We start from the raw sequence: 15676 nt of genomic DNA on the forward strand, positions 1-15676 counted from the left end.
TGCCACCTACGAGGGAGACCCAGATGGAATTTTAGACTTCTGGCTTCAGCCTGGCCCTGCCCTGGCTATTGCTGGCATTTGGGGAATGAACTGGCAAACAGAAGATTTGCCTGTCAGTCTCTCTGTCTCCATCTCTCTCTTTCAAATAAAATGAAAACAAATAATTGTTATTTTAATTTTGCAGAAATAGAAGTTTGGAGGGGGCAGGGGAGGGTGCCGAATGGGACCACAGAGGGTCCAATGTGCTAGGCCAAAAAGTTAGGCCTTGACGCTCTGAGCTCTGAAGGGTTATTCTAGGTTTTCTGAATCAAATAAGTAAGCTCAATCTTAACAGGAAAACGGATTTGATTTTTCCCCCCTATAATGCAAAAGGAATTCAAAAGGTGAATTATTAATCGTCTCATCCTTGTTAATTATCTCTTAGCACCCAGCTCACCACTAAAACCCTGCTGCACTGTGGAACTAACTATACAGCACCTACCTATTTTGCTCTCTCACCATAGAAAAGACACACAAAGGGCGAAAGACGTCTCAAGTCTGAAACAAAGAACGAAACAGGTGTTCAAATCAAATTCACTTCTTTGACATCAGTTCCAGTTCATAAGCTCAGACAAAATATTCTGTAAAATTCCTTTTAATTTCCCACGAGAGCCTTTTATCTGAATGAAGTTTTTCAGAAACTTAAAAACAGCCACCCTCCCAACTTGAGATCGCTATTTTTCTGTCTGGCTCTGATTCTTCGCTCTCATCTAGATAAGCGTAACTTCCCTCACGGCTTCCCCACAAGGCAGGTTAAACTGGGGGTTATATTTCATACCACTCCCATGACTGCCCTCTGTTCTCTGTGCTTCTTTTCCCCCACTCAGATTACGAGTTCTTTGGTGGGCAGGACCACGCCAGACACTCAGTCTGCACCCTGAATGTGCCTACCCTGGGCCACAGAAGGTACTCATAAACACACAGGAACCAATTAACTCAGCCGACCACCAAAATACGTACCCCCGACAGACTCAATTCTGTGTTGACCATACTGGTCTCTGTGTGGAATGAAAGTAAAACATTTAAATTCCGAGCTGGCAGAGCACTTTAACAAAACCAAAGGCAGTTCTTAAAAAAAAACACCCTCCTCAACATTAGGGACATGCAAAGGAAGATTATCCTGAGGCCCTTCCACACACTCACTAAAATAGCTATATAAAAAGGATGGACAAAAATAAGTGCTGGCAAAGATGCTGACTAATCGGAACCCTCATACAGTGTTATCCAGAGTGTAAAGAGGAGTAGCCCCTTTGGAAAACAGTTTGGCAGTTCCTCGAGAACAAAAACATGGAGGCACGCAGGACCTACCACTTCCACCCTCAGGCCTGGGAGTATAACCCAGAGAACTGACAGCGCATGTTCTCGCGTGTTCAGAGCAGCATTATGCATAATGGTTAAAAAGTGAACACAGCCCAAAGAGCAAACAACCAATGAACAGATAAGCAACGGTGGTGTATTTGCACAACAGAGTATTACTAAGCCATGAGGAGAAATGAAGTGCTGACACACCCTACAACACAGAGTCTTACACCAGGCTAAGGGAAAGAAGCCAGACATAAAAGCATTCGTGTCGTATGATTCCATTTAAATAAAATGTCCACGGACTCAGTAAGCAGATCCGATGCCACCTAGGGCTGGAGGGCAAAGGACTGGTCACGGGCACAGGCTTTCTTCACGGGGTGATGGAATGTTCTGGAATTAGACAGTGATGAATATACTGAAAACACTGAAATAAACATTTTAAAACTGAGTTTGATGGGATGTGACTTATATTTCGACTAGAAAACATCAATAGCAAACGATGAGGAACCCAAAACCCACAAAAGCTAAGTTTCTTCTCCAAAGACTCAGGCTGATTAAATGGGGTTACCAGAACAAGATTTCAAGTCCCCTGCTTTCCAATGCAGTACTCTAGCCCCACAACAATCCACTCTACAAGTATGAGGACTATGGACCACGAGCTTGAAAGCAACAGACAGGGGACATCTGGTAATGTCGAGACATGAATGGTTGTCATAACTAGAAGGCTAAAGGGGCTGCCAGCACCCAGCAGGTAGAGACCAGGTGTGCTGCTCTACGTCTCCAGTGCACAGGACAGTTATCCAGTAGGAAGACCTGTCTCCCTCCCTCTCTCTCCTCTGTCACTCTGCTTTTCGAACATATAAATATATCTTTAAAAAAAAAAAAAGGAGAAGCCGGCGCGCGGCTCACTAGGCTAATCCTCCGCCTAGCGGCGCCGGCACACCAGGTTCTAGTCCCAGTCAGGGCGCCGGATTCTGTCCCGGTTGCCCCTCTTCCAGGCCAGCTCTCTGCTGTGGCCAGGAAGTGTAGTGGAGGATGGCCCAAATGCTTGGGCCCTGCACCCAGGATAAGTACCTGGCTCCTGCCATCGGGTCAGCGCAGTGCGCTGGCCGCAGTGCACCGGCCGCGGCGGCCATTGGAGGGTGAACCAACGGCAAAGGAAGACCTTTCTCTCTGTCTCTCTCTCTCACTGTCCACTCTGCCTGTCCAAAAAAAAAAAAAAAAAAAAAGGAGAAAGAGAGAGTTACCCAGACTAAATTGTCAATAGTGCCACTGATGAGAAACCGTGGCTTCAGGTATGATCAACTTCACTGTTCAGGTTTTCAAGGCATTGTGTTCAAGCGTATAATGACTTCAGAGCAGAAGTTCTGAGACGAGTGACTAGGGGCTCAGCACTGCTCTAGCACCGGGCTCAGTACAATTTTCCCCTTTACAGTAGTCTCACAAAGAGCAGAATATTCAAATCCCCACAGGAGTCGGCGAGTTGACAGGCATGAAGCCAACAAATACCTGATAACCACACACACACACACACACACACACACACACATATTCCTTGGCTCCCATTCTTCCTGAAACACAAGAGGCACTTCAAAAAGTTTCTGCAACTTTTTAAGAAAGATGGATTTATTTATTTGAAAGTCAGAGTTATCAAGACATAGATCTTCCATCCAGTGGTTTACTCCTCAGGTGGCCACAATGGCCAGGGCTGGGGCAGGCCAAAGCCAGGAGCCAGGAGCTTCTTTCAGGTCTTCTACATGGGTAGCAGGGGCTCAAGCAATTGGGCCATCTTCTGCTGCTTTTCCCAGGCCATTTGCAGGAAGCTGGATTGGAAGTGGAGCAGCCAGGACACAAGCTGGCATCTATCTATATGCGATGCTAGCATCACAGGCTTTACCTGCTATGCTACAACGCTGGCCCCAGTGCAAAATTTTTTAAATCTATGTCCTATGCAGGGCCTTCAAAAAGTTCATCAAGAAATGTGTATTGTGAATTTCAATTGGAGGGGGGGTCATCAAATTAAACTTAGCTTTCAATTCCATTTTTCCACAAACTTTTGAAGTACCTTATATGTCTCTCAATATAATTTTATGGTTTCCCACTTTTGATCAACATATTCTGTCTCATGAAACAGGAAACTGGGATGTTAAATAGCCTTGTAGACCCAAAGAAATGTTTTCTATTATTTAGCAAAAGCTCAAGAATAAATAGGTCAGAGCTTGAGGGGGCTGTGGAAACCCCACAGGTACCTGCCCTGACGAAGGTGCCCCCACTACTCGGCTCTGGTAGATCCACCCTTTGACAGAGCAGCCCCAGGATCAAAGGATCCTCAGATGCCTCAGAATGAGTGGGAAATCCAGATCATGTTTTTGTATGAGAAAGAGTTTTCTCAGTATTTAAAATATTTTCTAAAAAAGTTGTAAAACACTGTTGACTCAAAAAAAAAAAAAAAAAAAGGAGGTTTTCAGACTTTGCAACCAGATCATGACTTGTACCTTCACTAACCTTAATAAAATGTCAGTTTGGGGTCCTCCTGAGGCTATGTTCCAGCTAACTTGGACCTATTATCTGATTATTGGGACAATTTCTTTCCTCAGTTAGATCTTAACAGTTCATTTAAAGCTGAAAATCTCCAAAGACCAGAAAATTATTACCAAACTGAGTTTAAATGATACTCATAATAATAAGAATGGCTGCCATTTCATTAAAGCCTCAACGACTTTACAAGTAGAAATTCTGAGACCCAGAGATGTGTAAGGATTTGTGAAGCCACTGACCTGTTAGAGAACAAGAGCCAGAATTCATACCCAGGTCTATCCGATCTCAAAGTCCACGTTCTTTCACAAATTGCCCCACTTCTGTTACACAAAGCTTATAAAGTGCTCTCAGTAGCACATGTAGAGTCTGACCTTAGAGGGAGGGCTGACATTAAACCATGCACAAAGCTCTGGGAACAACTGAACCAGACAGATGAGAAGTCTCAGTAGCAGCTTCGTGACCACTCCAAGATGACTCAGGGTCCCTGCTGAAAAGGACGAGGGCATACCTTCCACCACCACCACTTGTCCCAGCAGACCGCATGGTGCCCAGAAAGCCCCACTACATTGACTATCTCTGCCCTTGACCCATCTCTGTGTTCCAGCCATCCCAACCATTCTCTCTTCCCCTAGTATCCTTCCATCTCATCCTGCTGTCTCCAGTTCAACACAGCGTGTCAGTTCTACCCAACTTGACCACACACAACAAGAGGCTCCCATTTAAAGAAAATCACACACTTAGATTCAGGACAAGCATGAAAGTCTCCTTAGAGCACTGCCTATTCTCATTTCCCTTTAACCTCTGATTCCTTGCTCTGGGATATGGCCAATGGGAAGAAGATGGCACACACCTGGGTGTCTGTACCTTCTAGGTTCTATTCCAAGGCTATTTAACATCCCAGTTTCCTGTTTCATGAGACAGAATATGAATGCTACTATATTGAATTCTTTTAAGGAACACAAGTAACGAAACAAAACCCCTAGAACTTCCTGTCTGTGATGTGAATGGTAGTGACCAGTATTATTATTATGAAACATTAGCTTTCCGCTTCAACCATACTCCTAAGCTCGTACCAGCCTCTGCAGAAGCAAAGCCATTGCTTTCATGTGCGCTAAGCACCGTGCTGCAATCGTAGCAACGTGGGAGCCCGGCACTGCTGTTGAGGAGCCCTGCCCCATCCCGTCTTTAGCCTGAGCTCACAAGCTGTGATGCTGACCCACTTGCTGGGTTTGTACACCCAGGTGCGCACCAGTGTGCTCAACAGTTCTTCCGGTGGACAATGGAGGTCGTTTTCAAAAGTGCTAAACACAAAATGAGAAGAAAAGGCTCCAAATCTAGATTTTTGCCACTGACCTGAAAGATCACAGCCATGGTACTTAATTACCCTGTGCCTCAACATTCTCATCTGTAAAATGAGGATAAGAAATTGCAGTTGGTTGGACAACTGTAAGGATGAAGAAACCTGCAGGAAAAATCCCACTACATTTCTGGGCCCAGGAAATAATCATGGCTCACCTGCCCTTTCGGTGCTCCAAGAATCAGCACAGTGAGGCCACTGAATGTCTTTTTCCCTCTCCTGTCTCCATCACATTTTTCCACAAAGTCCCCTTATAATACAAAATATTGCTGTCACCCACCTGCACATCTTTGACACTGGAAAGTGCCCAACCTATGCTTCACGAGTATTCAAAACTCAGTGCTCAGTCTCACCATGACGATCCTGGGAAATACCATCCACCTTCATTAAACATGCAAGTCCTGGCCTTCTTTGCCATCCACCCCCTACAGATTTGGAATGAGAGAAAAGGCAGGTGTCTGCAGAGCATAGTACCCACTGGTTCAACTGGGTTTCTCATATTCCTCTTCCCCGTGATGCATGGATTCAAAATACTCTAAATCCCGTCACACTAATCTGCAAGACAGAGTCCAAATGCAGAGTCTAAGACAAAGATAGCAAATATGAGATATAAGCCCTGATCTGCCATCCTCTGGTGCCAGAGGAGGCAGCGATGATCAATCACACTCTTTTCCTGTCAATCCCTGATAAGGCTCCAAAACCCCTCTCCCAGCTCTTCAGGTAGCCACTGACCATCTGTCAGAGCTGTCACTTGGGATGACATCTATTTGCTATGTTTGGGAAGCCTTAAATCAAACCAGGATTCCAAAACCATGTACTATGTACCACAAAGAATATTGGCCACTTGCACAGTGGTTAGTTAATATGACTTGAGAGATTAATACACAATATGCTAGGTACCTATAAAATACTTTAAAATTACACTGGAATCTTAAGTGACATATTTGGAGAATGACCTGCTCAAATTGTAATTTTTTTATTAATTCAAATATAAGTAGAAAATCCTTTATACCTAAATTTATGAAAACTCTTCCATAATTATGTGAACATGCATCCTTTGCTTAATCAGTGCTATGTATACACATAATTTTCTGAATGGTTACAGATCCTACATAGGTCAAGGTCATCTTTTTTTTTTTTTTTTTTTCTTAGAGAGACAGAGACAGAGAGAGTGCTCATCTGCTGGTTCACTCTTCAAATGCCCACAATGGCTGGAACTGGACCACGTCAATGCCAGCAGCCAGAAAGTCAATCCAGGACTCCTAGCTGGGTGGCAATGAACTCACTCACTTGAGTCATTACCACCACCTCCCAGGATCTGCTGGAGTCAGGAGCAGAGCTGAAGCTGAAAAACAAACCAGGGTACTTGGAAATGGGACATGGGCATCACCCAGCATCTTAACTGCCAGGCTAAACCTGCCCTAAGGTCATAATGTTTTTGTTACTATTACTACTACTTCTCCTGAAGATGACGATGACATGATAGGAATAGGTTACATACCATGAGTACTGTGTAGCTGGCACTCTGCTATGTGCCTATGTGGAATCTTTCATTACTGACAGCTCACAGCAGCAATCCTATCCGTAAGGCACCATTCCTACCCACTTCTACAAATGAAGAAGCTGAGGTTCCCTGCCTAAGGCCATGTCCTTGGAAAGTGACAGAGCTGGGATTTGGGCTCAGCCCTCCCTTAATCATGATGCTTTCCTCCACCTCCACCCCAGTGATGGATTTCCCATGGATGAGAAGGAGGTGAGAGGGTTGGATATAAACTAACTCCAGAATTAAGCAAATCAGCACATACTCCACCCAAACACTCAGCTAGTAAGTAGTTTTTCACAAGAGAACAGTGCAACCCAAAAATCCTATCAATGGAAGATTCAGGCTCATTCAAGTGATCAATTCCCATTAGAAGGAACTGCACCAATGAATAGACCTATTACAGCACAGAACTAACGTCCTTCAATCCACATGACCATGTCACAAATGAAGGAGATCACACTCCCACTCCTTGTGTAACCCACAAAGGAAAACAAACTCAAAAGCTATGTTGGTTGCTGTTTTTCATTTTGCTTTTAATATTAGATTGGTATGTGGCAATAGCTGCTGACTTTAACTATGTTTGCAGTTACCAAATACCACTGAACTGGTCTCTTTTATTCTCAGCCCTTCACTCTCAAGGCCACTAGATCCAAAACAAAAGGTCATTTCCAGAACTGGGCATCACCAGCAGGAAATAGAAAACACATCACAAAGTAGTTAGAACCCTCTGCCCAGTCACCACCACCATTTCCATCTCTGCTTGGGGAGTTCAGAGGGCAGTGCTGGCAGAGCCCCACAGAGATCTAAGACAAAGCAGACACACCCTGATGCACACCTCGCCCGCCCTGCTCTTCGTCTCTCAGGGGTCACTTCCAGGAAATCCCCTCTTGGGGTTCTGCCAGATACTGAGCCAGTCCCAAAGAGTCAGATCCCCTTCGGAGTAAGCGCTCAAGACTAACAAGGCATTGTAATCCATAAGTCGTACTTTGGAAATTTATATTCATTAAATAAAAGTTAAAAAAAAAAAAAGACTAACAAGGGATCCAGATTCAGGACAGCAAACTCTTAACAGTCTCCCTGGGGTTGCACCAGCCTCAAAGTCCCTAGGCTTCCACATGGGTGAAGCCCCATCTACCTGCACACTGGCCTCCAAGTTCAGCTTTCTGTCCTCCTGCAAAGCTGTCGTGAGTCCAGAGGGAAACATTCAATTAAATTTAATTAAGTGTTTTTCTTAGGCTGATTTCTGTTTTAGAGTTTGGGGAAAAAACAATCAAATATAAGAGATAAGAACAATAACCCTTTAAATTACCACAGCTCAGCTCCCGAGTAACTAGCCAGTGTGGACAGATAAATTCACATAAGCCTATTAAGAGGAGACAAAAGGGAAGCTGTACTGCCTTAAATTAGATTGCTCAGTAGCTAGTCAGTACAGGCTTCCAATCCCTAATCCACACTCCCCCTCCCACCCACCTCCATCTCTCCCACTCACCTCAATCATTCTCCCAAAACAAGACAAGGGACAGCTGTCTAAACCACACCCAACAGAAAGGCACAATGACATGTTCATAAGCTACAACTAGGAAAGGACCCAAAAGAGACCATCGTACATAATCAGAAGTACAAACTGTTCTTGATATATTAATTTGTCATTCCATAGAACACAGCAAATTTTCATTAAATCTCTAATTTGGAAAGCTAAGGTCCTGTTTTGCATAATAGATAAACAGTACAACATAGAATTAATCAAAAAAATGAATACAGTAATGAGATTGAAATCAGTTTATAACTCTGAAGCTAAACTAACACTCAATAAAGCAGTTCCTGCTAAAGTGGCTAGCTAATGGCTCAGAAGGCTCTTCTTCTGAGTCAAAAGCTTGAATGGGGACTTTCTAAAAAACTGACATCCAGGGGCAGGCATTCAGCCCAGCAGTTAAGACGTCCATGTCCCAAATCAGAGTACCTGGGTTTGCTGCTGGATTCTCCTCCTTTTTTTTCTTTTTCTTTTTTTTTTTTTTTTTTTTTTTTTTTTTTGACAGGCAGAGTGGACAGTGAGAGAGAGAGACAGAGAGAAAGGTCTTCCTTTGCCGTTGGTTCACCCCTCAATGGCCGCTCCGGCAGTGCGCTGCTGCTGGCGCACTGCACTGATCTGAAGGCAGGAGCCAGGTGCTTCTCCTGGTCTCCCATGCGGGTGCAGGGGCCCAAGCACTTGGGCCATCCTCCACTGCACTCCCTGGCCACAGCAGAGAGCTGGCCTCGAAGAGGGGCAACCGGAACAGAATCCGGCGCCCCGACCAGGACTAGAACCCGGTGTGCCGGCGACGCAGGCAGAGGATTAGCCCAGTGAGCCCACGGCACTGGCCTAGGTTCTCCTTCTGACCCCAGCTTCCTGATAACACAGATCTGATTTTTAAACCTGTATTTCAAATTGAAATATTTTAAATTTACATATATCATGATCAGTAAATCATGCTATTCTTATTTTAAAAAATGAAACAGTCACTAAAAATCTACTTCTATGTTGTCATTCATTTCTGAGGCAAAATTATTTTTTATAAATTAAACATGCAAAAAATAACATAACATTACTTAGAATTAGTATTTCATACTGTTTCCTGCTAAGCTGTTAAGTTTTTTACAATAGTTGCTTTCCTTTTCTGTGTTTAAATTTTTAATTCAAAAAGTTCAAAAAAATGAAAAATGGGAGAAAAAAAACAAGTCTCATGTCATTTTACATTCTGGCAGTATGGAATCCACCATGTGTTTCAGACTGTAAATATCTGTCAAAATTTCATTTTCCTGAAGACAGGCCTAGTGGAGAGCAGGTTAAGCAGCGGCTTGGGACGCCTACATCTAGTATGGAGTGCCTGGTTTGAGTCTTGGCTATGCTGAGCTTTGGATCCAGTTTCCTGCTGATGTTCCTGGGAAGGAGATTATGGCCAAAGTACTTGGGCCCCTGCCACCCACATGAGAAACCCAGAAGGGGTTCCTGGCTTCTGGTTTCAGCCTGGCTTACCCCCGACTGCTGTCAGCATTTGGGGAGTGAACCAGTGACTGGAAGATCTATGTCTCTCTCTCCCGTTGTCACACTGACTTTCTAATAAATAAACAGATATTTTTTAAATTTTAGTTTCCTCAAATAGACTGAAATATGTATTTAAAGTATCCAAATGCAAACAGATTTAAAAGCCCCTAACTTCATAAAGGAGTCCATTCCCTTGCTACTATGCTACACAGAATGGGAAAAAATATCAAGTTTGGGAAATATTAAAATATATAATAGAACCAAAGTTGGGCCTTCTCTTGGGATACTGATAAATCTCTCTTTAAGGCAACAGAACTTATACACAGACTTTAATTCCATATAATTCAGTATCCAGGTGCAGACTTTAAGATTCAAATAATTTGCCCATAGTCTTTTCAGTGACGGGGGAGAAATTCCATCAAGCAGTCTTTTTCGGGGTTTGACTGTGTCTCCCCAAAGGATTTTGAAGTCCTATATTCCTATGAATGTAACCCTATTTGAAACTAGGATCTTCACAGACTACTGAGTTAAGATGAAGTCATTAGGGTGAGTTCTTCAGTATAACCATGTCCTTATAAAAAGAGGAAATTTAGACAGACAGACACCGGACACAAAGAGAAAATCACGTGAACAAGAAAATCACAGTGTACCTAAGGTTGCCGGCAGGTGCGGGCATCTGGAGTAGCAGTTAAGTCACTGCCTTGGATGCTAGCATCCCATACCTGAGTGCTGGGTGCAAGTCCTAGCTCCACTGCTGTTGAATCCGCTACCTGCGTATGTGCAGCCTGGGAGGCAGCAGATGATGGCTCAAGTATTTGACTTCTTCTCTCAGAGGTGGGAGACCCAGATTGAGCTCCTGGCTTCTGGCTTCAGCCTAGCCCAGGCCTGGTTTGCTGTGTGCATTTGGGGAGTAAACTAGTACAGAGAATATCTCTCTCTCTCTCTCTCTCTCTCTCACTGTCTCTCTGACTTTCAAATAAAATGAAAAATAAGTAATTTTAAAATGTTTCTAGAAGTTGCCAGCAAACGACCAGAAACTAGGAGACAGGCAGTAATAGTCTCCCTCACACTCCTCAGAAGGAACCCACCTGGCCACCACTCCAGATGCAGCAGTGTGGGACTCTCTCATCTGTGCAGGATGGCAAACATCCCTGATACTGTCATTCTCTCAGGGCACAATGGGCCACGGGAGAGAACTCCTGTTCTAGAAGCTTCGGAGCCACGTGCCCACCAGGGTTTGACTCAGAATCTCAACATTACTTGATATGAGCTCAATCAGCTATTTCATTTAGCTTCTTCATCTGCAAAGTAAAAAATAAATACCCACACTGCTGCACAACTCCACAGATCAATTTCCAAAAGAGCACAGGCATAGCCTCACTGGCTCCTCGAGACATGAGAATAGCTTAGGAATTAGTATCATCCACTCTACATGATCACATTCAGACTCTAACTGCTTTGGGATTCTTGCCTAAGGCTTCCTGACTCGGCAAAAATTCACTGAACACACTCTGTAAGGAAGCAACAGCCTCACTGGTCATTGTCATGTTTAAAATCATCATAAAGCATGCAAGGCAGTAGGTGTCCATCACAATCACGAAGAGCAGGGCGACTGCGAGCAGTTTCCGCAGGTTCCTCTCCCCTATCCACCCTCACCTCAACACACTGCTGCAGCCTTGGACAAAGTTTCAAGTTTTCTAACTCTGCTTCCAACTCAGTCGGGTCTCTGGCTCCCAGGGACTTCAGCTTTCCAACATGCAGGAATATACTTCTGGCTAGCTCACTGCACCCTGCCCCGCAGACACACCCACCAAGCCAGAGTCCTTCCCTCTCTCTGATGAAATGGTTTGCAACCCAAGGTGACTTAGCTGAAGAGAGACAGCACTGATCTGTGCCATGCTGAGACAGTCTGTATCTGTTTCCTTGATGTCCTGACACTTGGCCCCTCCCACCTAACACAGACCTGTTACTTAGTTTTCAGCGATTGTTTGATAAGACATGAATCAATCAGTGCATTAATCAATACATGGATGAAGGCATTCAGGAATTAGAAAGCTGGCTTCCAGTTACATCTCAGCCCTGTCCTGATGCACTAGAGGCAAATCACTAATTTTTGTATCCAAGTTTCCTTTTCTATAAAATGACGTGATTGGACTTCACTAAAAAATCTACTTAGGTGCGCTTCCAGTTCTCACAGACTCCAGGAACCTTAATGAAGGGTCAAAGACTTTATCTGCTTTTTGAGAAACTGTACGTAGTCAAGGCAAGTAGGACTGCAAAGACTCCTCTGAAATCACATACCAGGCATCCCTGCCCACCACACAGCATCTGGTTCCCTAAGGGACAAAAGGCAGCAGACAGCTCCAGATACTGAACACATCTTTGAGAAGCTGAGCACCACAGAGTCTGTTACCCTGAGCTGCTTTCAGACTCACCTTTTCCTGAAGAGAGGTCCACAAGGACCTCTGTAGCCCGCCTCCTCCTACCCACGGCCCCTCCCTCTCCAACCTGAGCAAAACGGGCTCACAAACTCTCCCAGGTTCCAAATCTAACTCAATTCTGCTCTCTGCCATCTGCCTCAGGCTCCCACATGCATATTTTATGATTTCTGGCACATTTCCTCCTTATCTGACATCCAGCACTGCATCCCTCTGCTGCCTATATTATTTCTATCTTTGGTAAGAATGTTCCAGAGACAGGCATGTGCCCTTGGACTGTCCTTTATTATAGCTGGTTTTACCTTTCCTATCTTATCTCCTTCCCTAGGAATTCCTTGAGGACAGAGACCACACCCTCTGTTCTCTAGTTCCTAGGTGAACAAGGACAGACCATTAGAAAATGCTTGTTAATAAGTGAGTGATATAATTGACTAATTTCAATACTTTTAAATTTAAAAAAAGTCTCACATTAATATATTTCTGGGACAAAGTTACCAAAAGCCTCCACCTTCCAGTATATGAACATCTGCAAACGTCCAGAATGAATTAAATATTAAAATAACCTTTTTTATGGATACACTGCTTTTTATAGAACCGAAATAAAATGTTCCTTCATGACAACACGAATATCAGTTGCCCAAGAAATTTGATTTTCAGGTGCCCACAGGATAACACAGGGGCTTCACCTGGAGCTGGAGAAGAGAAGAGGCAATGACCCCAGGGCGCAGGTTCCAATTCTTAAAGTGGAAGAGCTCAGACGGAAATGCAGAAATTTTCCCTAAATAGACTATTTAAATCGATAGCTAATCAGAATGGAAATCTGTGGGCCTTACTTAGCTTAGTCTAATTCTTGTCACTTACATTTCTTGTGGTTTAATAAACTTCTGCTAAAACCAAACTGACTTGTTCTCCCATGCACTTGCTGGTGACAGTTTGGCACGGAATAAAACAGTGCCAACAGCTAACACAACACTGCTGGAGGGAAAATATGACTCTGCCATGGAGTTTAATATAACTTAATGCTATACGCTCCACTAGCCTCCACAACCCAACAGCTGACCGATATCTTCATTATTTCTTAAAAACCACTATTCTCGCCTATAATCATAATGTAACATTGCTAAAAATACGGATATTATAGAAGAACTCTACAGACAGATACAATTCATGGGGACTGTCTAAGACCTGAACTGACTGCGTCTTCAAAAAGCATAATTGCAGCCGGCGCCGTGGCTCAATAGGCTAATCCTCCACCTTGCGGCGCCGGCACACCGGGTTCTAGTCCCGGTTGGGGCGCCGGATTCTGTCCCGGTTGCCCCTCTTCCAGGCCAGCTCTCTGCTATGGCCAGGGAGTGCAGTGGAGGATGGCCCAGGTGCTTGGGCCCTGCACCCCATGGGAGACCAGGAAAAGCACCTGGCTCCTGGCTCCTGCCAGGATCAGCGCGGTGCGCCGGCTGCAGCGGCGGCCATTGGAGGGTGAACCAACGGCAAAGGAAGACCTTTCTCTCTCTGTCTCTCTCTCTCACTGTCCACTCTGCCTGTCAAAAAAAAAAAAAAAAACATAATTGCTGTTTATGGGCTTTAAGTATGTAATAACTGAGTATGCCTTCCAGCTCAAATGAAACCATGTCAGAATACACGGCATGAGGACATGAGAAGCAATGAGGAGACTGGAGACAGCACTGTTCAATGCCCTAGAAAAGGAATAAAGTCACTTTGAGGCTAATACAGACATTGTTTAAGTAGAAGAAGCTGAGATAACAATTCATCTTTATTTGCTCAACTGAGGAAGTCATAGCATTCTAAAGCAGGAGTGCAATGCTGAGTTATTCATCAAATCCTGCACTTTACACAAGAGAAACTCAGGCAGAGATGGAGCACTTCATTCCGCTTCCAGCCCTCATCACTAAAACTTACATCGCTAGCCCACACTAAAACTTTTAGGAAGACATCTAACATTAAATTTAAAAATGAAGTACATAGCAGATAGGCAATTCCTCAACTGTAAACATGACTGAAGAAACAGAAATGTAGGATTCCAGAGTTATCCTGATACACTACCTACTGACAGCATAAGTCAAGTAATTACCTTGACTTTGACTTTCTCCCAGATGCCCGGGCTCAATTCTATGAAGCATCCATTCTGCAATCAATAAAATGCTATGCGATTCGAACAATTATTAAAGAACGCCAAGTTGGCAGTGAAACCAAAATCCGTAAGCATTGTCAGTAAGGGGTGCATCTAAATAAATCTATTCACGAAACAGTACAGCTTTCCAAATCCATGAAGTGTAGCTTCAATGAGGAAACCTACAAAAGGCAGGTATGACTAAGCAACCACAAATAACCAGAAACACCAGAAATGGTCAGGAGTGTGAGGACCAGAACATGCCTGCACAGAGAGATAAGCTGGAGTTTCCCATCTATTGTTCCTACTGCAAACAGAAGTCTTTGTACCATAATGTTGACTTATTTTTAAGTAAAAAAGCTTCGGCAGTTTGTCGGCATTTTCAAACAATATTTTATTCTATCCTCTACTCCACCCACTTATGAAACAAATTTGGGGACAATCTGGCTGAGCTACTGCACAGGCAACTGGCCAAAGCGAACTTCAAACAAATCAATATTGCTCTTTTTGATGTATCTGATTAAATATCTCACACAGGAGCCTATTAAACCTATAGTTTACACTAAGGAAACCAAGTCCCAAAGATCATGCAAACACACACATGTTATATGTCTTAGTAGGCTGTTAAGTATCCTACAGAATTGTTCCTTAAAGTCTGACATCTCTAGGTACCTAACTTCTTAAAAAAAAAAAAGAAAAAAAAAACTTCCTTAAAGATTTAAGAACCACCACCAGGTAGAACACCCTAAAAATAATTAAAGATCACACATTACAGACTGCCACTATGAAATTTACCAAGCATTACAGGGGAGACACCAATACATACTTACATAAAGATGTAAAAATACTTAGAGCACCCTAGTCAAAAAAGTGTCAAAGAGCGCTGGCACAACAGGACAAACCTGGTTTAGCATTCTTTCTTTGCGCAGGTATGAAACTCAAGAAATGTACTTGGTGGCCGGGAAGGGAGGGTGGAGAGCAATTCCCCACTGAAACTTGTTCCATTCAGGAGACAGGTTAGAAAACCAAAGCAGACTTAAAGATAATAATAATACTACTACTAATAATATAACCTGGCTGAATGTCCCAAACAATTTGGGGATGAACAGCCCCCTCCCCAAATTCCTGAGCCACACAAGGGCGGAGGGCTCCCTCCAACTCCCTTCCCCGCCGCGCAGCGCGGGCAGGTGGGTGAGCGCAGGGGCCCCCACCCACCTCTCCTCCCCGCCCTTCTCATTGTCCAAGTGCGATGGATCACCTGCCGGGCGCGGGCTCCGGCCGGCCGACGTGCCGCGCGCCGGGACGCACC

The 15676-nt window shown here is 44.0% G+C and overlaps 1 protein-coding gene and 1 long non-coding RNA gene across 6 annotated transcripts in view; one reads left to right on the top strand and one right to left on the bottom strand.

The window, feature by feature from the left end:
• The window catches only part of LOC149126580 (uncharacterized), a 486087-nt gene that overhangs the window by 394961 nt on the left and 75450 nt on the right, over positions 1-15676 (top strand). The gene's annotated exons all lie outside the window — the stretch shown is intronic.
• Positions 1-15676, bottom strand: part of SH3BGRL2 (SH3 domain binding glutamate rich protein like 2) — a 162221-nt gene that overhangs the window by 145723 nt on the left and 822 nt on the right. The window contains exon 1 of one of the 5 annotated variants that reach the window (XM_089332983.1): positions 15270-15507. The exons of the other annotated variants lie outside the window; for them this stretch is intronic. Coding sequence (XP_089189109.1) covers positions 15270-15281 — 12 coding nt within the window. The 5' untranslated portion in view covers positions 15282-15507. Of the gene's footprint in view, positions 1-15269; positions 15508-15676 lie in introns of those variants that run through there. 5 annotated transcript variants of the gene reach the window in all.

This window comes from Oryctolagus cuniculus, chromosome 5, assembly GCF_051225735.1.
Source record: "Oryctolagus cuniculus isolate XC-2025 breed Fujian yellow rabbit chromosome 5, ASM5122573v1, whole genome shotgun sequence".
NCBI lineage: Eukaryota > Metazoa > Chordata > Mammalia > Lagomorpha > Leporidae > Oryctolagus > Oryctolagus cuniculus.